Below are 23,844 nucleotides of genomic sequence, written 5' to 3' on the forward strand. Positions count from 1 at the left end.
GGTCTGGAACCAACTTCCAAGAGAAGTGGTGCAGGCTCCTACCCTGGGGGTCTTTAAGAGGAGGTTAGATGCACATCTTGCTGGGGTCATTTGACCCCAGTATTATTTCCTGCCATGGCAGGGGGTTGGACTGGATGATCTGCTCAGCTCCCTTCCGACCCTAGAAACTATGAAACTATAACTAAAGTACAGAACACTTATTAATATCTTGCAGTCCAGCAGCATGAAGTTCTTATTTTCTCTACAGAGGCAAAATACTTAAAGTAGCTCTTGTCTTATGATTGCAAGAGTGCTAGATGTGTCCAGATGCTGCATTCATTTAAGAAATTGAACAGATTAATAAACAAATCTGAGATGCTTCTGGGGGGGGAGGGGGGGAGATTGTATAGTAGAAAAAATAGTGCATTGTTTTTCCCATAGTTGTTGGGTTTTTGAGCAAGAGCCCAACCCTGTTTTGGTCACATTGTCTTTTTCGGTTGGGATTTAACTTGTTTCTTTGGGTTCTCAAAATGTTCCTGGACAGATAGATAGATGTATTCTAATATTATAAAAGCCTTAATTTTTCTGTCTGTTCATAAGTCTTCATTCATGCTCTGATTGGCTGAATGAAACAGCCAGTCAGTGTGAATACAGCATTCAGACAGGAGGTGGTGATGTGGCGGAGCGCCGCCATGATGGTGGGGACATGGGACAGAGCGGAGGGGCGAGGCCAGCGGAGGCGGCAATGGAGTGGATACAATGGGGATGGAACGGAGCGGACGGAACAGCAGTGCTGGCCTTGCCTCCCCATGCCCTGCTTCCTGCAGGGGGCCAGGAGGGAGTGGGGGGGCGAGGCCACCAGAGCTGGCCTTCTCCTCCCCCCTTGCTCCTTGGAGGTGGTGGCGGTGGCGGCACAGGGGGAGAGTGGGGTCAGGACACTGTGGGGGGGGCATGAGGCCACCAGCGCTGGCCTCAGTCTGCCCCTCCCCCCTTCCATAGTTGCCACCTGCAGGGCCGACACAGCGGGAGGGAGGGGGAGGAGCGGGTGTGCCACACCAGCAGGAACAGGGAAAGAGTGGACCCTGGTCAATGTGACAGTGGGAGGAGGGGAGGAGTGGGCCTTACTGATGTGAGGGTGTGGGGAGATGCCAGCCCGGTGGTGGGGGACAGCAGGCCTGGCCTGACACGGCAGCAGCGGGGAGAGAGGAGGAGCAGGCCTCCTCCCTCACCTTAGGCCCGGGTCCGCTCCTTTCCTACCCTACCCTACCTCCCCCAGATCGGCCCTAAGCCCTCTTCTTTCATCCCTTTGCTGCCTCCAGGTCGTCCCAGGCCCACAGATCCCCTCCCTCCCCCCCGCCGTGGTGTGCCTGCTACTCCCCACCCTCAGGTCGGGTCTTCTGCATCGGGCCTGGGCCTGTTCCTCCCCTCCCCATGCTGCTGCGGTGGTGGGGGGGAGAGGGCCCAGACCCCAAGAAGCAGGAGGGAAGTGGGGAATTATCAAAATTGAGAAGAAATTCTAGAAAATAAGCAAATCCAGAAAAGATTAAAAAATTAGAAATAGAAAATGGTGGAAAGCAAGTGCAAATTTCATTTGGTGTACAATGGTCCTTTTGTAGATCTAGTTCCTTTGGAGTACAGATGGTAATAGATCTAAATATTCTCCTCATCAAATCTTATTCAGCATGCTGAGGAAGTCTGATATGGAAGGCGCTTATTTGGAAATCTGCTTCAGTGACAGTAGTTTTACCTAGGTTTTCTATTCCTGCAGCAGAAAAGGGCATTCTAAGATAAAGCTCAAAGTGTAAACAAGGCTGGTCCACATGTTGAGTGCATACCTTACCAGCCTAGCCAGGCCACTGACTCCATTCTGCATTTCCAGGTTGCCTTACATTTTGGAAACTATCTGGTTAAAAGCAGGTATTTTATGAAGGTGACATTGCTACATTACATGTCTACAGTGTTTCAGCAGCAGTGAAAAGGTCAACTTTGCAACTGAATTTAAAACTCAATGACTGGACTAATTAAAAAAAAATTGTTCTGTTTCGGCACCGGTAGTTCATAATTCATTTGGCCTTTCCTCTTCTCTCCCCCCACAACCCCTGTCCCCACCCCACCTTTTCTTCCAGATTTTGGTGTTAGTGCTTTTTTAGCAACAGGAGGTGATGTTACTCGTAACAAAGTAAGAAAAACGTTTGTTGGTACCCCGTGTTGGATGGCACCTGAAGTCATGGAGCAGGTATCCTCATCATTTATTAATTGATTTTGTGATGATTTCTAGAACATGTAATGTTACATTAAAACTTTTTTTTTTTTGCCTTGCGTTAGGTGAGAGGTTATGACTTCAAGGCCGATATGTGGAGTTTTGGAATAACTGCCATTGAATTAGCAACAGGAGCTGCACCTTACCACAAATATCCTCCAATGAAAGTAATTACCATTAGAAAGCATCTATAATTTTTAACGTTATGTAAATTGAATTCTGGTTCATTGCACTGCTTATGTTTCTGGCATTTCTCTTTAGAGAATGAGTTTTTAAGGATTCAAAGTAGCAGAGAACTAGGAGATGGTATGCTTGGGTTGTTTGTTTGGTCTTCCTTTGCCTCTCTTATTGAACAAGCTTGGTAATGTATACTTAGTTCCACAGTGACAGAGCTACTTTCTGAAGGTTATCATGTGCGTCTCTTATACTTCTGAACAAATTTTATGCAATTAGCAGTACGTTTATTTTCATAGTTTCATAGTGGCTAGGGTCGGAAGGGACCTGAGTAGATTATCTAGTTCGACTCCCCGCCATGGCAGGAAATAATAATACTGGGGTCAAACAACCCCAGCAAGATGTTCATCCAACCTCCTCTTAAACACCCCCAGGGTAGGAGCCAGGACCACCTTTCTTGGAAGTTGGTTCCAGATCCTAGCCGCCCTGACCATGAAGGAGTGCTTCCTGATATTTAGCCTAAACCTGCCCTCTGCCAGCTTGTGACTATTATTCCCGGTCACTCCTGGCAGTGCTTGGGGGAACAGTGACTCCCCCAATGCCCGCTGATCCCCCCTGACTAATTTATAACAGGCCACTAGATCCCCCCTCAGCCTTCTCTTTTGGAGGCTGAACAGGTTCAGGTCCCATAGCTTCTCCTCATAGGGCCTGCCCTGCTGTCCCCTGATCATGCGAGTGGTCCTCCTCTGGACCCTCTCCATGCTGTCCACATCTCTTGAAGTGCGACGCCCAGAACTGGACGCAGTACTCCAGTTGCGGCCTAACCAGTGCTGCATAGAGGGGGAGGAACACCTCTTTGGACCTGCTTGAGATGCATCTGTGGATGCATGACAAAGTACGGTTGGCCTTTCTGACTGCATCCCCACACTGCCGGCCCATGTTCATCTTGGAGTCAATGATGTCTCCAAGATCCTTTTCTGCCTCCGTGCTGACAAGAGGGGAGTTCCCCAACCTGTAGGTATGGTGCCGGTTGTTCCTCCCCAGGTACATCACCTTGCACTTGTCTGTGTTGAATCCCATCCTATTCACAGCTGTCCACCCTTGTAGCCTGTCTAGGTCTGATTGAAGCCTGTTGTTTCCTTCTAGTGTGCCCACATCCCCCCACATCTTAGTGTCATCAGCAAATTTGAACAGGGTGCTTTTTACCCCCTCATCCAAATCCCTGATGAAGATGTTGAACAGTGCGGGCCCGAGGACCGAGCCCTGCGGAACCCCACTGCCCACATCCCTCCAGGTTGAGAAGGACCCATCCACCACCACCCTCTGGGTGCGGCCCACCAGCCAGTTGGCGACCCAATTGACTATGTGGGCATCGTCACCACAGCCCCCCAGTTTCTTAATGAGAACGGGGTGAGAGACAGTGTCAAATGCCTTCTGGAAGTCCAGGAAGACTATGTCCACTGCTACCCCAGGTTGGTCTGACAGGACCTGCCACTGATAAAACCGTGTTGGTTGCCCCTAAGCATGAAATCCCCTGCTGGCCCCTCATGGATGTGTGCCATAATTTTCTCGAACAGCTTGCCTAGGATCAAGGTAAGACTAACTGGCCTATAGTTTCCTGGGTCCTCCTTCCTCTTAACTGGAGGGCTGTTGTGGCCACCTGGCATAGGAAGGTCCCATCTTCTATGTCAGTAGTAAGCAGAATATAGTTTGCAATCCTGTTGTGCAGCCTGAGTAGAATCTGACTTAATCTCTCTAAAGAGTTTTACAGTCTTGGGTATATGTTGAACCCATACCAAATACTGTAGTGTTGGTCATTTCTGAGAGCACAGATCTTTAAGGAAGTATATGTCAGGAGTAATGAAAGTACAGGTCAGGGCTGCTTATGTGGTGCCACTTTGGAATGTAATTGTACTTTATTACTGTTAATCTATCAAAAAGTGATGAAACTTCATGGCTTTTTAAATAAGATTTTTTGCATGTAAAAAAAACTTTGAAGTCCTTAAATAAACAATTATATGAAATATCAAATTTATTAAGCTAGTATTTATTCTTAAAGATGGGAGAAAGTAGCTGTAAATGATTTTTAAATTTGGCAAACTTGAAGGCTTGCATGCAGATTTTTAGAATTTACTACAAAAATTACAATATGTCTTCAAGTTGATTAATTAATGACTAATTAGTTAAATGTTTTCTGTTATACCTTAATAAATAGCTACATTGTACCTGAGCTTTACTTTAACCTAAGTAAGTCTTGATTTCGATTCTTTTCTGTGAACAGAACACTGTAAGATGCATCTTAGTAGGAAAACTTTGTTTAAATAAGAAGGTTTGTGAATGAAAATTGACCTAGTAAAAGCTCTTTATCTAATGGCTTTAGAACAGATGAGTTAAGGTAATTACAGGTAATAAACTTAATGTGCAGTAATTGGCGCTACAGCTCAGTAGTGCCAGTGCATGTCTTTTAGGTGACACTAATACGCAGTAGACTAATTCTACTGCTTATTAGCGCATTAGCACAGCTTTCACCATGACATGCTAATGTACAGTAGAATTAGTCTACTTCAGTTTTAGTGTCCCGTGTAGATGTGTCCTGTATGTACTATTCTTCTTTACACAACCTTTTCAGACTGCCTAGGATGCTTGAAAAAGGAATTAATGTGCCATCACAGAAAAATAGTGCAGGATGCAGGTGATAGTCCAGATGATTTTTCTATCCATAGTATGGCATTTCAACAGAATAAGCATATGCATTGATACCTGAAAAGATGAAAAGTGCAGGAAAAATCTGTCTTGGTGACAGTACCTGCTGATTACATGTTTTTTAAGGAGGTCCTTCTCCTGGAAGATTCAAATCACAGGAAAATCACCTGTCTGAGGAGCTGACTGACTACTGCAAAAAGAGTAAAAGAGAGTATGGAAAATCCTGTGCCACATGCAGATCACCAGGAAGTTTTCGACTGTGTTGGTTTAGAAAAGTCATTTGCCTCTATGGTCATGTCATCAGGCCCTATAGAACAGGCAGGAAACTATCATCCCTTCTGAAAAACTGCTTAAAGGCATAGCATGATGGGCTTAACCAATTTAGCTTCATGGTTGCCCATAGAGAAGGTGCAGAAGGGGCAGTCATTGATTAAGCACTGGGGAGGGAGCTTCAGCTGTTGGGACATACCAGATGACCCTCTGTATAAGATTGCTTCCTTGCCTAGCTGAGGGCTGGTTGGAATTGGCTAGGTATCATAAGACTATGGATATAGAGGCACCATATGTCAAAGTGAAAGGTTTAGGTTTAATCTAACTCTGAGTAACCTTTATATTAAATGTCTTTGGCCTGTCACGTTTTGCTAATTGCAGTGCACTTTTCTGGTGATGTGCTTTTTTAACTTTCTGTTAAGTTTGCATAACTTACTTGGTGTTGACTTCATGCTCCCTGCATGTTTTGCTCCTACTATTTAATGAAGCTTTTTGTTATCCTGACTTGGAGCTGAAACAATGATCCAGATTCTGTATTTCACCCTTCAAAGACTATTTTAATTTCCTCTATTATTGCCATCCTATCTTTGTCGTAGGCATGTATCTGCTAACAGCCAACTTGCTTTGTAAATTTGTATGGGTCACTTGTACAGTCTTTCTGTCTCTCTCTCTGTCTTCACTTATCTCTTGGCTTATATATACACCTGTACTATAAATTATTTATAGTTATAGAATAGTTTGTTATTGGGTAGTACCATTTGGCATAATATGTAAATTATTTCTGAAGATCATAGATTCTTAAGATGATGAAGTGGGTTTATGGCCCCTACCATATGTTACACTTAAGATATGATTAACCAGTTCAGTTGTGACCTGGCTACATAGTCAGTTAATGGCACGGTAAAACAAGGAATAAGCCATAAGTTTTTCCACAAAAAATGTGTAATAAGTTTGTGCCTCATTCCTGTCACACCATTAAGTGAATGTGTGGCCTGGTACCCCTTTGTGGCTGGGAGCCCTGTCAGCTGATGGGGGCACATAAGCCTGCAGCTGATCCAGGCTCTCAGCCACAGGGGTGGATCATGCACTTCTGTGGCTGGGAGCTCACTGCTGGCAGGGCTCTCAGCCACAGGGGCGCACCTTGCACTTCCAGGGCTCCCAGCAGCAGGGAGCACCATGCGCTCCTGCAGCCCAGAGCCTGCAGCTGATGGAATTCTTAGCCATGGGAGTCCACTATGCACCCCTGTGGCTAGGACTTCCAACAGCTGATCCCAGCCATGGCAGCGTATCCTGTGTGCCTGTGGTTGAGAGTCATGTCAGCTGATATGGACTCCCAGCTGCAGGGGCACACCACGTGCCCCCAAGGCTTGTAGTCTGCAACTGATGGGTCTCACAACTATGGGAGCTCATGGTGCGCCCCTGCAGCTGCAAGCCCCATCAGCTGTAGGTTCCTAGCCTCAGGATTGCACGGTCCGCCCCTCCAGCTAGGAGCCGGAATCGGCTTCAGGCTCCTAGCCATGGAAGCTTGGTATTTGTTGGTGTGGGGGGAGTGCTGGATCATGATCCTGGGCTAACCCTGCACCAGGAATAAGGTGTGATGGGATCACGGTTCCTTGCCATGTGTGGATCACACATCAGCTCCTGTCTCACCTTTATCTGTATATCTGGCAGGGACCATAATTTGTCAGATTTAGAGGGAGTGATGCCATAATTGGATGTCACGTGAAACTCTTATTAGTAAATGAGTCCCCTAAATCAAAGACATTCTTTAATATATTCTAATTGCTATAAGCAAATTTTTGTGTAGTAACGTGATATTTTGAAAAACATGAAAATTATTGTTTGAGTGTCGAATATATGTGTCTTCTACAGTACTCTGCTGTATTAGTTTTACTGAGACACTTATGTTGTTACCTTTCTGGTTTTACTACAGGTGTTAATGCTGACATTGCAAAATGACCCTCCCACTTTAGAGACAGGTGTAGAAGATAAAGAAATGATGAAAAAGTATGGCAAATCCTTTAGAAAACTTATTTCACTATGCCTTCAAAAAGACCCTTCCAAGAGGTATGTCATTGTATAAAACAGATTTTTTATAAGGTACTCCAAATTTTAATTATTTTAAAAGTTCTTTTTAAATATCAACCATTGGTCTTTAAGCTGGAGAAAACTATCATCAACCATTTGCCATGCACAAGACTGGTGGATTTAATAGGCTAGTGGCAAATATTCTACTGTATTGAGCACTGCTCACTGTTGTACTGAGTCCCTACCTTGAAGAGTTTACAGCTGCTAACCTGAAATCAACAAATCGTAATATCTTATAGAAACTCATGTTTTAAGACCTATTTGTTTAAAGAAAAAAATAGGGCTGGAAGGGACTTCATAATGCCATTGAGTCAACTGCTCAAGGCAGGAATATCTGTTCTTGCCATTCTGGACAAACATTTGTCTCCCCTGAACTTAAAAACTTCCAATGAAGCAAGTTCCACAACTTCTGTAGGTCATCTGATCAACATGACTGGAGCAAACTCAGATGTTAATAACCAAACATACTGTCCACTTGACTCTACTGCAGAAAATGCTTACAGGTTTCTTTTTTCCTTTTATGATCTGATCTCATTTCCAACTGTAGAATGTGCTATATGTGCTATGTGACAAGATTACTTTAGAGAATATTAAGGGTTTTTTGTTTGTTTTAGGTAATATAATCAATGGGAAGGGTGTGTGTTAACGTAGGGTTATGCATTTCCTTTGCTTCTGTGCACTCAGCATAACTCTGTTTTTGTCACCTGAGAAAAATCCAGATAATGAAAACCTTCCAAAAGTCTACCTTGCTAGATTGCTAGTAAAGTTTCAGGGTGATTTCCCCCCATTTCATTTTAATCATAGTCATTTTTGTAGAAACCCATTTTGTAGATTTGCTTTTGCTGAAGTTGTGAAGGAGGCACTTTCTGTAAATAGCATATTCCCCAAGGTATTAATATGTTACTTAACCCCTCTTTTGAGGGTGGGGGGTTTCATTACTAGCATTGTAAGATTCTTGTGTAAAGAAAAGTGGGGCCAATTATGGTATAATTATATAGTTTGATTTCACGGGTCTCATAGTAACTTAAAAACCCAGAATAAAATAATTGTGAATTAGATGTAGCATGTCCTATTCTCATCTCTAGCTCCAGTAATTTAGAATTGGATCTAGGACCTGAGAGCAGGGAAAAATAGGGAGCACCAAGAATAGTTAGGGAAAAAAGAGTGTAAACTACAAGAAAACACGTTAATTTCCGACCATTCTTTAGATACTTTCTTTTGTCTCGGGGATCATATGTGCACTATTTTCAGATTCCAGAGCCTCTTGCAGTCTGCCTCTTTAAATCTGAGTCTCTGGACTCTGATCCTTTTCAGCTCAACCCTTCAACTTGTAGACTGCTTAAGATTTAGATTGAAGTGTGTTACAGGAAGTCCAGCTGTTTTTAGGATACAGAGACAAGCTGTTTTCAGGGCAAGATTATATTGGTGTATAAACATAATTGTCATGCTAAGATATAACAGTTACAGTATTCTTCTCTTAGTCCAAAATATAACATACTCTTTTTACCTGAATACAAATCAACTTGGAATTTAAGACGACCTCCTGATAATTGGATACTATACATGGAACATTTATAAAGATGAGTGGTAGATGTTTTTCCATGTACAGAATCTAATTATTGGTGATCTATCTACTGCCACTGTTAACCCTTTAGCTCCAGCCCTAGCCACGCTCCAGCTGGAGGCACAGAACACATGGTTGTTCCAGCTCCTGCCTGGCCATGTAGCAGCCATTGTAGTGGTGGCAGCTCCAGCCTAGTCCTGGAGCCAGAACTGCTTGTATTGTTGCTGCTGCTACCAGGGTGGGGCTGGGGCCAGAGCAATTACTTATTCTTTGTCTTGGGCTGGCACAGAATTGGAGCTCTGCCAGAGCTGGATGGTAGGCAGCCAGGGAGTAGAGGTGGGCAGTGGCTACAGGTCTGACTCTGACCCTGACCCAAGGTTACACCTGGGCCCAGAGCTGGAGCAGGAGCTGCAGCAGCTACCTGCCCCTGCTGCTGCCTTGTATTCAAAACCAAGATGAGGTTCCTTCCTCCTTCCCCCCTAGTTTAACATGGGGATAGAAAGACTCTCATCTTGGGTTTGAGTTCATACAGTAGTGTTTACTGTTGGTAGTGGAGTTTTTAGGAGTTACTCATTTTGCATTACCCATGCTGATATGCAAATGTCAGAGTACTAGCACTCACGATGCCTTTCCACTTAGGTTTGTCTAATCTTCAGAGTTGGCTTAAAATGATTGGGCCTGGGTCTGAACACTCAAGATTGCTATAGCTTAGTTTAGCTTTACCATATGACCTTACTGTTTCCAGACTCTTGTGTGAGAGACTGATGCCTCATCACATGTATTATTTGACCAGTGAGCCTTAGTTAATGAAGCACCTGAACTATAGTTTACCTCAGGCACCAAAGCAACATTTTCAAATAAAAATATTTTTGATTTTGGGCAAAAATGTTAGGTTTTGTTGTTGCTGAAATTATTTATGGGGGAGAACCCACTTGGACTTGTTTTGCTTGGCAGCCAGCTATAGGTATTAATTAGGTATTTGCTTTAACATTAGTTGGAAGTTAAGTGGTAGGGAGCTCCTTTAGAAAGAGCAACACCTTCAGGCTAAACCTTTATATGCAGCTTTTGTGGGAAGAAACTGGTAACTTCTTTTGAGTTAAATTGCTATAGATTTCAAACTTGATATATTTAGGTGGGGAAGTGTGGGTACTCACTGAATAGGTAACTGAAAGGATTAAATTTAGACCTCTGGGCCATTACTTTGGGCTTTTCTTGTAGTCAGGGGCTAGAAGCACAATTGTCAGCTTTTGTTGGTTTATGAAACAAATTGATAAAGCTCAGTCTAGTTCCTTGTTGACATCTGTCCCCATCACCAAAAAACTGCAGTTGCCAATACCTGATGCTACCGTTCTTAAAAAATAAAATAAATTACCCTTTCACCTGTAGAAGCCGATGAGTTGGAGTAGAGTTTAGGCACATGAAATAAGTTATTTAGGGGAGCATATATTATGTTCTTATGGATGAAAGGAAATTGTTTAAACCTTGGTTCAATCATCCAGTATGCATGTATTATAAAGGAAAGTGTCAGACTATCAGGATATTTATTGTATTCCATGTCATTAATATCTAGGCACATCATTATTGTAATACATGTGTTCAGTGAAGGAGCACATCTATCATTAATTTTAAAATAATTTGAAATTATACACAGCAATAATTCAGAAGTATGACAGAAACATACTATTTCACTAATATTTTTTACAGTAGTTGTGGGATACTGCTCTAATCTTTGCTCTAATCTTTTATTGATCTTTCAGGCCCACAGCAGCAGAACTTTTAAAATGCAAATTCTTCCAGAAAGCCAAGGTAAAAATGTTTAACTGTACAAGTCAATTTGCTCCATTTTACAATCTGCATGAAATGTCTGCATCAGTGGTTCTCAGCTTTCTTGGACTTGAGGCATACCTCTTACAAACTGAGTAGTGCCCAAGAAATTATTTTCAGAAAGGAATTTGTATGTTATAGTGCTTCCCTCCTTACATGGGGCCTGCACAGTAGGACTAAGTACACACAGTCAAAAAGCCTGAGACTGAATTGATTCCATCTTTGCAAGTTAGTCTAAGCTGCATAGATTGAACTGAGAAGCAAGTGAACAGCCATTCATTTTTTATTTTGGAAATGCAGCCACATGCCTGCAGTGAGCCTGGGCCAGAAGCTGGGGCAGTGGGGCGTGGTGCTAGATCACGCCTCCCTGATCTGCTGGAGCAGACAGCTTCGGCTAAGGCTAGCTCGCCCATCTGTTGAGGTGGGGAGTTGCAAAGCACCCTAGGATGCTGGGGGACTGTAAGTTAACTTGAATCTGGAAGGGGTCTGGGACAGAAGTTCAATAAATGGATTTAAACTACATCAGTTACATCTAATACTACATCCATCCAGGTTTATCATAAACTAGTTTGGGACATTTTGAAAGCAGCTTGTGCACTGAACTTCTGGGCTAAGTACAGACATTTGGGAATGTTAGAGGGAGGTTCAGTTAATTCAGAATGGGTGCCCAATATTTGGCAAGTTGGGATGGGAGGGTGCTAGCTGCGGGGGTGAGGGTCTAGTGGGATGAAGGGGATTGAGGGTCTGCCAGGGTATAGGGGGGCAGGTGTGATCTATGGGTTGGCTGGGGTCTGGTGGGGTAGGGTCCCCAGCAAACCTACATCCCCATCCCTCCCTCCCCTCCCATCTCCGGGACTTATTTGCTTAGCTCTGGCAGTGGTAAATGCTGATAATAGCAGCTGCATCCAGAGCAGCTTGTGGCATGGGAATTGAGAGGGTGGCTGGGGGTTGAGCAAAGGTTCAGGGGCCTAAAACAAGACCAATGGAGGGGAAAGTAAGAGGGAAAAAAACAGCTTCTGGGCTGGGGCCAGTGGCTAAGTTTTTCCAGCTCTGGGGATGCCCAGGGGAAGTGGACAGAAGTTCCATGCACTGGTTTTGACTTAAATTGAATGAGCCCGGTACTACATAGATCCAGGTATATCTTGGGTTCTGCAGTTTTTAGACTGGTTTGTGTGCAGGGACTTGTGTTCATTTACAGGATTAGATTGATTGCAAGTCAGTCAGGCTGCGTCTGTAAGTGTAAAGTTGGCACCGGGATGAGCAAAGTTTAAATCGGGTGGCCATTTTGGACTCAGTTTAACTTCCTGAATATCTGTACTTAACCCTGTTGTGTTACAGATTTGAACCGGTTTCTGATAACCAGTTTGTATGTAATTTCTGTCCCTAGCCTAGGTGTGAGATGCCCTAGTTCAAATTCACTGGTCTGCACTCTTTGCATTGGATGTAATGCCCTAAATGCTTTTTCCTTTCTTTCCAGAATAGAGAATACCTGATTGAAAAGCTTCTTACTAGAACACCTAATATAGCACAAAGAGCAAAAAAGGTAAAGTTCTTTACACCTTTTCTTTTTTCTAGGCAGTAGGATATATTGTTGCACAAGTGACAAAAGAATTGACATTTTAATAAATTAACAGGTAGAAAGGAGCAATTCTTTTATTAACACATTCATAGATGATTAATGTTGTAACTGATGTTAAAATGACTGGTTTCTGAAGCTGATCCATCTCCAGATAGGCTTGGGGCATTTTTTACTTCCTTCCTTACTGTGCCCTGACAAGCTATCAGTAAGATATGCAGGGTATCACTTCATTATTTTCTTTTCAACAAGCTTATATACAAAGGAGCAAGGAAATATTTTCCTTCCTAAAAAGCACAGAATTTCCACAAATACAGGAATTTGTGGCTTCATTTTAGAACCCAAAATACAAGGCTAAGAATGGTGCAAACAGTATTTATTAAGAATTACCTGCTTACCTGTGGATTTCAATGTAATTATCTCAGATGGGAAGTTCATAATTGTGTGTAACAAATTAACAGAGTATTTATTGTCCAGCACTTTGTAGTTATTCTTACCAATACAGTGTTGGTGTCAAGGGGTAAAAACTCTACCAACTTTAACTTGCATTATTTTATACCTGGTACGGAGTGGAGCCATGGAGGACTGGGCCTTTTTGGCAAGTGTACCAGGAGTAGTTGATAACTGGGAACTGATAGCCAGCTGCTGTCTAGTTAGGTACATGTGGACCTCAGGGTTTGGGTTTTTTTTTAAATTGGTTTGTTTTTTTTCTTTTTTCTTATGTTAAAGTAATCATTAAATTTACCATGTCTTGTTGTGGAGTGCTAAGAAATGCTAAGCATCTGCAGCTGTCAATGCTTTTTTCCTAAAAGCAGGTTAGTGAGGAAGAAATTTCCAGAGGTGTCATCATCTACTTTTCCCACCAATATCTTGGGGTGTCCTGGGAAGATTTGCTGTCTTTACAGGCTCTCTCTCAGTACTTGGTTTGGTTGGGTGGTGATCCTGAGTAAGTTTTGAAAGGATATTGTTTCTTTCATCTAACGTATCCAGAGTATGGCTTTGTTTTGGGAGGATAGGGTTGATAGTGATGGAGGGAATTGTTTTGGTGGTCTGGTGAATCAGTGTTGAGAATGGACAGTCTGGTTGTCTGTGTCCTCAAGAGGAAAGGGAGCATCAGGCAGCTGTAAGATGTTGTGGAGTAGGAGTACAGAGCACTGCAACACTTTGTCCATATGGTGGCAGCAATGCATGTGTGAAAGTTTCCTTAATCTGACTCAAACTCCTCTCCTCCTCACCAAGTCTTTTAAATCTTGTACCAAAATGGGATCACCATGAGTTTGTCTAAGGGTTTTTAGACCATAGTTTTCATTCTAGAGCTTTTTGTGTTGCCATGCAGACCACCACCTTTTCCTTCTAACAGTTTGAGGCCTCAGAGCCCGTTGAAGAATTGCTTATTAACAAAAGCTATGACTTAAATACTTTCTGAAAATCTGAGAACAGGTTCCTTTGAGAGATGCATATGCAGTTTCATGTTAGTTCATCATGGACCCACAAACGCATACTCCTTAGACCACAGGTGGGAATCTTTGCTCTTGGATTTTTGAAACCAACTTCTTTTGCTTTTATTTTTATTTATTTTTGTCTTTAAGATATGTGAGCCTTAAATGTTGTAGGCTGCTATAGAGGCTAATAGATTACAAATCTGCTAAATGCAGTTTAACTTTCAAACCTGTTTTTCGATTTAAGCTGTCAACTAGTGGAATTGATACATTCTTTTAATTTTTTACAAGCCTCAATATTAACATTTATTAATGAAAACTTGAATTCACTATAGTTTCCAGTGTGCCTGTTTTTATGCTTTTCAGGAGTCTTTCTTGTAAGAAATAACCCTTATGCTGAAAGTACAAATGTCTGTGGGACAAGGAGGGGAAAGTGTTATGTGTCATCAGTTCTTATATTTTAAAAGCACTTGGCATGGAGTGCCTGGAAGTAATGATCCATAGCATGACAGCTAGTATAGGTACTGGAGCTGCCCTGAAGGAATTTTAATATTCCATGCATCTACAATTTGTCATTACATTGCCTCAGTGCCCCAAACTCTGGCTTAATCCTTTCTCTTTATGTAGCATTTCTTGCTCCTGCTTTATGTAAATGTTTTGTACTGGCTGTTTTGTTTAAATCATGTTTAGCTATCATGTAAAGTTGAACATAAAGTAGGGAAAATATTATTCCCCTACAGGCATAATCTTACAAAATTTGTAATAAATTTATTACCACCCCCCCAGTTGCATGCTCCTTTGTTAATTTAGTAATTCAAAGCTATTGATTCTAAATTACTTTTGTAACAGAGCTAATTTATAAATTGTCTCCCTTTTGGCATTTTCAGTAGTAAAGAGTAGAACTGAGATGTTTTCTGAATTTGTTTGCGTGATAAGAGTATAACTTGCCTCTTTAGCATAAAATCTTGTTTAACACATGCTAGAACTGATTTAATAGACTCTCTAGCATGGTACTAAAATACTTCCAGTTTCATTAAGTTAACTTCTCACTTGTAATAAAACTCTGCATCTTCTATTTTGCGATCTCATTACTTTAAGGCTCCATCAGATAGTTATGTGGGGATAGTGTGCTGAGGGCCAAGATCTGATTAACAAAAAAGAAATCTTTGACTATTGAGCTTTTTCTGGAGGACGAAGAAGTTTTCAAATGGAAACTGGGTGAAGGGTGAACAGTCAGATGAGAACGCCCATCTCCCCCTCTTGCCCTACCTGCTTTCTCTTTGTAACCTCACAGTGGTGCAGGTGGCTGTCAGACAATGTCACCTTTTAATCATTCAGAGCACACCTATGAAAGTAGTGACGCAGTAGGTCTAGATGCCCGAAAAATTATAGTGGTGAGATGAACCACCCAGTTCAGAAGACCAGTGGATCTGATTAGAAAGTTGAGAGAAAATAGCTACAGGTCAGCACTTTCAAAGACTTTCTTTTTAAGCAGCCCTTATGACTTGGTCTGGCAAAAGGCATAAGGGACAGAGGAAAACAGTTTCAATAGAACTGGGCTCTTTTGGATATGAATATATTGAGAAACAGTATCCAGCAGGAAAGTTTATTCTAGTCTTTGTAAGATTTTTAATCTGTCTGCACAGGGTTTGTCTCTAAAGAATTTTCTTAACCTTTAGTTAAAGATTTCTTGTTATTAATAACCAGTGTTTACTAGTCACCTTCCATAGATGATTGTTTAAGATGAGCTTCAGTGTTTTTATTTTGTGAGTCTCACTATTATTGTACCAGTAATATACATTTTCAAACTTAGTATCTTTTAAAAATATTCAGGTTCAATCTGAATAGAAGTGCAGTGGGTTTTGTATGTTTTAGTCCTGCTGAGTGAATGGGAATTCAGTGGAGCAAGAGTCTGCTCTTAGGTTAAGGCCATTAGTTGGAGTTTTGTTTGGCTGGATTTCATTCTCTAGAATGGCAATGTTAGGTTAAAAGGGAAAAGAGCAAACTGCTTCAGGAGTTTAAAGAAACAGTTTGTTTGAAACCTAGTTATAGTGGGGAAAAATCATAATTAAATTTGGATATTTAAATACAGTGTAAGATCATGGCAATTTTGTGATTTTATAATCCTGTTTCTTCCATTTAAAATGACTCTGGATAAAGCTGTCAAATCTACCAAGCAAATAGGGAAAAATACTGTTTTTAACATTTTATAGTAACCTTAGGTCCTACTAATGAAATACTAATTGAATAATAATATTATTTAAATTTTATATTGGGGAATAATCTGCTTAACACCTCTACATTTTTTTAGTGCTTGAAGCTTTTAGCATCATCATGAAGACAATGGTAGAAAGAAGTAAGAAAACTGCCTCCCTGCGTGGAGGATTAAGTGATATATTTGGTTAAAAAAAAAAAAAGTTACTTATTTCCATTGGAAATATGTTTAGTGATCAGAATAAAATGGAAAATGACTCTTGGAGTTGGAACTCAGCAATGAAGTGGACACACTTGAGTAGTTCATACTGAGTTTAGAGATTGGGAAGGCCTCAGAGGGAAGAGAATGCTAGAAACAAAATACATATCTAGGTCAAAACTAATTGAATGTTTAATAAGTTGGCATTTTCATATATCCAAAGTGGTGATATTGTTGAGATGGTTTTAATTTGATGCAAACACCTCACTGAAGAAGCATTGAGGATTGGCAGTAATACAGTTGGACTTGCCACCTTTGCACAACAGAACTAAATTAGTTTGTCAAGTAATAAATATTCATTTTATAACCAGCATTACAAGTATCTCTTAAATACTGGCATGTTACAGAGAAGAAGAGACAGGTGTTAATGTTGAGGTTTTCTTATTACCAGAAAGCAGCTGTTGAATTCCAAGCAGTACAGCTTCCATTTACTTGGAGTTTTTGGGAGCCTTTCCTGCCGCCACCCCCACCCCCCCGCTTTATGCTGTATTGAGCTTTTACCTTTTATTAGATGTGAGAAAAAATATATCTAGTGAGTTTTTGTATGCACCCAGTTTAGTGGCATTGAGAGCTATATCTTTACGTTTCTCGGAGAACCCTAAAAAGTAACATTTTTCCAACTACTTGAGACTATTAAAAAATCTTGTGGGAAAGACTGTCATTCTTGTAGTTTACTGTATTTGATATACTTTAATGTAAAGCTTATTTCTACAATTGTTCCATTGTGCAGTAGTGTTTTTTGTTTTCAACAAAAATAGTTCACAAAACCAGACTGTTAGTTTTGTCTTGTAGCTCTATTAGTAACTGGATTGAAACTCGGTGAGCTAACCAGTAATGCCAATTTGCAGCTTGGTCAGTTTTCTTCTGACTGCAGATTCAGAAAGAGAATTGCTATGAACTATTCTGCTCTGGAACTTTTCTGAAATAAATTCCCATTATAAGATGTGAAGTCAGAGGAGCAGTGACTTACATTGCTTGTGGGTTTTCCCCTTTCCTATTCCAAATATGCTATTTATGACTGTAGCATTGGGAACTTTGAAAGAGTGTGTGGGAGTTAAGCAGAGTCCTCCCTAATAGCGTATTTCCCGAATCAAACTGTCATAAATTAATCCAAAAACTTTGGGCTTCTGAGTCAATCTTGGTACTTGAGGTAGTCACTGCTGTTTAAACTCCAAGTGACTTACGTATTAGTTAACACATAAGCTGTTGCCTACTGTCAGGATTTAAAAGAACCTATTTGATTAATTTGCATCATTAAGACCTGTAGGCAATGGCTTTCATTTTAATTATAGTATGCGATCTGTAACTTGAATACTGAGTTACAGTGAAACAGTAATTGTCCCTTAAGTAGCAACGTTGTGTGGATGGCTTCTTTAGAAGTTTCTAGTTGTAGCTATAACGATGAGCTCCAGGATGCGTCTACCTGCTTGGCACATAACCAGACAAAAATCCTGAGCTCCTTTCAAATGTTGCAGACTTCCATTGTTTTATTACCTTGTGATGAATAAATGTAGTGTTCTAGAGCAATAAGCTTTTAGCAATGGTGGACTGAATTAATACAGCTTGATCTGATTGTGGGCTGTCACTATGGCCACTTCTCCTACTGTCTCTGAATAGTGCTGCCATCCTGGTTTGGGTCACATAGAATTTCTTTGCCCACAGGATCTGGCCCATGGATCATATATTGCCAACCTGTGCATTGGTTCCCAAACTCAGGGTATGACCCAAATCAGAGTCACCGGGGGGTGGGGGGTGTTATTCCTCAGTGGGGTTGTGAAGGGCACATGCACACAGCACAGGGTGGGGTCACCACACACAAAGGGGGCAATGGCAGTTCCCCTGCCTGTGGGCCTCTGCCGCTGCACTCCACTCCCAGTAGCCCCTGTGGTGCCAGGTCGGGAGGTCCTGCTGGATGCCAATTTAGGGTTGCAGCAAAAAATGTAGGGAACCACTGGCCTAGGGTTAAGCAGTATTCTTTACAGCAGGGATGGGCATTATTTGGGCTGAAGGCCACTTCGGGAGTTTTGGTGAACTATATTGTGGACCAGGTTAGCACCTTTCTACCAAAACTCCCTAAGTAGTTCTGTCCCATGCTCAGCTGGGTGTGGATAGGATGGGGCTATGGGTGGGTGAAAAGTGGCATCTGGGAGCTGGCAGGGCTGAGGCTGGGATGAGGATCTCAGGGCAGCGATGGTATGGGGCCAGAACCTGGGGCAGATCCTCTGTCTGCTCCCTTCATGCCCCTGTGATGGGTGCCAGTTCTGTGGGAAGGAGTATTAGGAGAGCAGATTGTGGCTCTGCCCTGGGCCCCAGCCCCATGCTGTCACAGCCCTATGATCCCAGCCCTGTCCACCTGTCCTGCTGCTGGATGCTGCTCCCCACATACCTGCAGCCCCATTCCTTGTCCGCTTGTTCCATCTGGCATCCTTGGTGGTGCGTACAGGGTGGATGGGCCAAAGTGCCCAGGCAGCGGTGGCCATGGAGACTGGCAGTGGGAGGCAGCAAGAGGTCCAGTGGTGGCAGTGGAAGCTGGCAGCAGCAGCAGGAAGGAGCCAGGGCTCCTGGGAAGTGAGTCTGGCTGCTGTGCTGCCCCAGCCCTGCTGTACTTCTGGGGGCAGCAGGGCTGGCTGCACGTGCCACAGCCTGGGCTGCCCACCCCTGTATCTGGGCCAGGCAGGGCCGAGGGACCCACCATAGGCTGGACAAAATCCATTGGCTGGCCAAATCTAGTCTGTGGACTATATTTTGCCCACCCCTGCTTTAGAGTCGCATAGCCAGATTTTTTTTTTTTTTGATAAGACCAGAATGAAAAGCATAAGTGTCTTCAAGCAACAAAACTATTAAATCAGTGGGAAGGACCCAAAACTTATTTTTCAATCCTCTCATTTTTAAATTAATTCCAGAACATTTTTGAGATTAGGCTAGGCTAGATTCAACTTTTGAATGCTTGGCATTAGTTGTATCTTGGGTTAATATGTTAAATATCACACTGAAGATAATCTCCCTCTTGGAAAGCTCTGAGCTAATGCAGTTAGCTGGACTGAAGGGAAGGGTAACGTTTCCATGGCTATTTGATTCTTTCCTCTTGCTGAGAATGCCCAGGAAGGTGACGGCTGTCGTTCTAAAAGAGTATACTTGCTTGCGAAAAATTGAAATCTTCACTTCTTCAATAATAAGATACCAAACTGCAATGCAAGAAGAAGAATCACAACCTTGTCTGCCCTATATTAGAAGTGGCTGGGATGTGGAGGCTTTGTTTCTCTTTGTTAAACATTGAGGTTATATAGTTCAAGAATTTAAACTAAAATTCTACCCCGTTACAGTAGGTCAAATGCTTTTTACTGGCCAGATGTTGCTCAGTCTACATACACACACCTTTTGTGGTACAAGCCTCTGAAATTTTGGTGGTATAGAGGAGCATAGATCACTTCCTGCTTATCACAATGTGTAGGGGCAAACTAAGAACCTGTACTTTATTCAGCAAAGGCATGTGAAGCTGTGAACAGGATCGAGCTGAAGACTGGAATGTGATTGAAAATGGTTTCTGTCTTCTGCGTTTTATTTTGTTCTTCTTTTTTTTTTGATAAGTCAGGTGGTAGAGATGAGCTCCACGAGGAATGCTGTGATAGCACAATGGATCAGAAGCAATGCTGCTATTTGTCACTGTGTTATTGCAAGTGTTAAGATTGCTTTTTCTTAAATCTCTAGGCACTAGAGTTAGGTAACTTTATGAAAATCTCTGCTGTCATTAAAAGAAATAGAGTTCTAGCCCCTATAGTTTGAGAGAAGCTGGAAAATGTGATCCAGAGACAACCAAGATGCTCTTTAGCTTGGATAAAGGTAACCCCTCAATACAAGATGGTTTTAAAATCATTTAAAAATCTGCCTATGAGTTGTTTGTTTGTTTTTCCTGGGACATGCCTCATGGTTTTTTGTCTTTTCTTGTTGTGGTGATATGGAAGTTGCTGGAAGTCCTGCTAAGGCAGTGTAGGTGGAGCAGAATGTCCTAGGATTAGGAGTATGAAACATGTGAACATATGAACATAAGAATGGCTGAAACATCTACCTGGCTAAGAAATTAAAAAATGTGGAATGGGGTTGAATGTTTTAGAGACAAGTGCTTGGAGCTGATTCGTGGATCAGAATTTGAGTTGAGATATGCTGGATTAGTAATAAGTGTATGGCCAGGCATAAGTGTTTCATTTGCAAGAAAGGTAGCTTCTGGGCTTAAGGTATTCAAGTTGTACTTGCATACCTACAGTATGAAGTGCAAGGAAAAAATCAAATAGATAGCTCTAACAGAAAGGTATAGAATTGTTACTCTATAGTTAAAAGTTATTTTCCAGCAGAGGGCAGCAGTGCATTTGAAATGCATTGCTCTTACTGCACAGGAAGAATGAATAAGATTTGGTCTTCTACACTGAAATTTAAAATAATAACAGTGGCTGAAAGCCTTGTTTTTAAAAAAGGCTTCACTTGTGGAGTGGAAAACACTATACTGATAGTCAAAATAGAGTTGCCTTGTTGATATTTTATAATACCCAAACTATTTGGGTCTCTACACATTCTTAGGTGCAAAATGCAATGAACAAAATTTTACAGAAGCTTTCATTTTAATTGGATTAAAAATAACTCTTGTCTGGAATGAAGTTTTAAAAATCTGTGAGAGAGCTTACTTTGATAATACTTGTAAGGTACATAAGGGATTTGATACCTTGCATTTTGTTGTGTTATTAGCAAAGGGAAGCATTCAAATAGCAAATGCTGTATTGCAAACATTGCAGCATTCTCTGGTTTTGTTTTCAGGATCTGGCCCTTGGAAAGTAATTATTTAGCAAAGCTGTAACTAAAGCTGTATTCACCTTCTGTGGTTGAAGAAAACAACAGTTTGGTCACGTAATCTTTCAGGTTCTTTGCTAAAGCATAGCAGTGGTGATCAGAACATGTTGTCCACAGCCAGATGAGTGTGGCTGTGCACTATATTCTTCGTTCCATTGTTCTCCATGTTGCAGGGGAGCAGTGTGGAGGGTTTTTTTGACCCCTGAATACCCAGGGATCAAAAAAACCTGTGGGGGGAGGGGGAAGGGGGGAATAGTGGAACAGTGCGCATGGAGGCAGTGTCCACCGCCCAAAGCTGGATCCAGGCCATCTGGAGGCACACTTCACTGTTGGCTAGTCTGTACACATTAGGATTACCACTACTGCAGCCCTGGGAAGCCCCTAGGACCCCAGATAAGGCTGCTGGGGCCATCCCAGTGCTGGCCCCAGCCTCCCCTCCCCTAGTCAGGGTAACTTTCCACATGCCAGAGTGCATGTGGTATAGGCATTCCATAGGGGTAACTAGCACCAGCACAAGGTGCGCTGCTGCTAGTTGCCCCCAAATGTCCATGAATGTCTGAACATTTTGAGTGCAAAAGGAGTAGCCAGTAGCTCTTCAAATAATAATTCTTCCATATGACTAGCTAAGAAACAGAACTAGTCCTGCTAGAGATTTCTTTTTCTCTGTCCTTCATCTTTCGTCTGTGTGCCTGATGTGGCAATTAGTTGCATTCTTAATTGGCTTCCTTCCAGTCCTGAAAATTAGCTGCAAGGCTGCTTACCTTAGTTTTAGCTGGGGAAAATACATGAGTGGCTCTTGCATGTAGGAACTAGCCATTAGGGGGTGCCATGAGAATGGCTTGTTTGGGAGAAGGTTGTGCACACTATCTGAGAAGCACTCAATAACCATTACCCTGCAGATTGAAATTTCCGATTCTTCTGTCATACAAATGAACATTCATGCCTAAAAGAAGTATTTTTCAATAAAACACCATGAATTACAGAAAAAAGTGGCTGGTTTGCTGGTTAAAAAATTGCATTGGCGAGGCTCTATTTAATATAACTAATAAACAGAGAAACACAAAATTTAAAAGCAGGATTATTAACCTGGTAGCATAACAGAAATATGCTTGGTTATCTGTCGCATTCTTGTTCAGGAACAGAAAACAAGGTCATATCTTGGACTTCTACACATACTTGGGGACCAAAACTGAGTGTGTGTACACATTGCTTACTTCTGCCCCCCTAAACCTAGTATGGTGGAAAATGTCTGCCTGCCTTCCAACCCTGTAATGTGAGATGAGATGGAGCTCTGAATTTAAACTCTACAATTTGGTTGATTGAGGCAGCAGCATTATTACAGGAAGAGCAGTTGGGGACAGAATAAGATGGATTTAGCAATATTTCAATGCTGAAACTAGTGGATCCAAACTCCCCTGTTATGTTCTGATGTGAGAGGTGGGGTACAGTGCTCTGAAACAAAGTTGACTTGTAGCGGAGACCTGAGTAGAGCAAAAAAGGCATATGTGGTTACAGGCGAAGCAGTATAGAGTGAGGGTGATCTACCTGTTTTGTTGACAAACGGATATCTGTAGTAGGCTTGCTGAATCTGGTTTATTTGCAAAGTTGAGTTGTGTTTTGTATCTCAGAAAGACCATTCTTGGGATTGAAAGAGGAGCTTAAAACGAAATTTGGCTCACTTCAGTAACTTGCATGAGCTGTCTGAAGCCTGTTATTTGGAGGGGCTTGCTTACTGTGGTAGAAGACACATTGGAATAAGTGATTCTCATGCCTGAAGTCCTGCAAGCTGGAATTTAAGAAGTACAGTGTGTGAAAATTCACAAGCTTAAACCTGGGTCTTTCTTTTTAGCGTTAGGTGCATGGTGACTCTCTCTTCCCCTCCCTGGCTTCTTCCCACACAAGCAAAAGGTAGATTGGTATAAGTAAGTATATGGAAGGTGCCTTTCAGATTGCTTTTCTTCTTTTGGCTCTCCCTGTATGTTCTGTATTCAGCTTGTGTATTGACCTTATTCTAATTTGTTTTCATTGGGATTTTTCACTGCTCAGAGGTCTTTCTCCATTCTTGTTCATTCCAGTTTGTCACAGGGTCTATCAGACGTGAACTTGATAATATATATGTTTCAATGGATGGGAACAACTGTCACTGAGAGTATAAATATAACTGCTTTCTTGTTGCTTTTGTAACGCATTCATGATCCATCTGTGACAGACGCCACTTACGTTGCTTTACCTTTTCATGGAGACCTTTAGTGCTTTGATTCCTCTGATACAATTTATGTGCAATGTATTCCTTAGCAGTACAGGATGCTGCCAGGGTGAATTAGTGCTCTGGTCCCTAGAAAATGTAGTGGGACCAGAATGGAAAAGAGTTATTTCTTGTAAAATGTACTGCCAGTTAGATGAGAGGCATCGGGAGTGAGAAAATACTGGGGAAAAGAGAGCTTTGGAGATTTGTAAAGAGGAGAAAGTAAAGATCCTGGAAGAGTTGGGGTAAAGAACTAGAAATGGGAGAAGATGAGTAAAGATTTATTGGGACTTAGAAGTTTCACTAGCAGGTCCTAGGTTAGGGAAAGCTTGAGTGAGGTGGCAGTTTTCCTTTCCTACCTTCTACAGAGGTGACAGACTTGTCATGAAAAGCTTTCTCCTGCTGAACCG

At 42.0% G+C, this 23,844-nt stretch overlaps 1 protein-coding gene across 2 annotated transcripts in view; it reads left to right on the forward strand.

The window, feature by feature from the left end:
• The window catches only part of STK39 (serine/threonine kinase 39), a 204,214-nt gene that overhangs the window by 68,981 nt on the left and 111,389 nt on the right, over positions 1-23,844 (forward strand). For both annotated transcript variants that reach the window (XM_019554213.1, XM_019554212.1), the window contains 5 exons: positions 2,106-2,215; positions 2,305-2,406; positions 7,320-7,453; positions 10,796-10,844; positions 12,340-12,405. In XM_019554213.1, coding sequence (XP_019409758.1) covers positions 2,106-2,215; positions 2,305-2,406; positions 7,320-7,453; positions 10,796-10,844; positions 12,340-12,405 — 461 coding nt within the window. The remainder of the gene's footprint in view (positions 1-2,105; positions 2,216-2,304; positions 2,407-7,319; positions 7,454-10,795; positions 10,845-12,339; positions 12,406-23,844) is intronic.

The sequence above is a fragment of the Crocodylus porosus genome, unplaced genomic scaffold, assembly GCF_001723895.1.
Source record: "Crocodylus porosus isolate Cpor-Errol unplaced genomic scaffold, CroPor_comp1, whole genome shotgun sequence".
NCBI classification, from domain to species: domain Eukaryota; kingdom Metazoa; phylum Chordata; order Crocodylia; family Crocodylidae; genus Crocodylus; species Crocodylus porosus.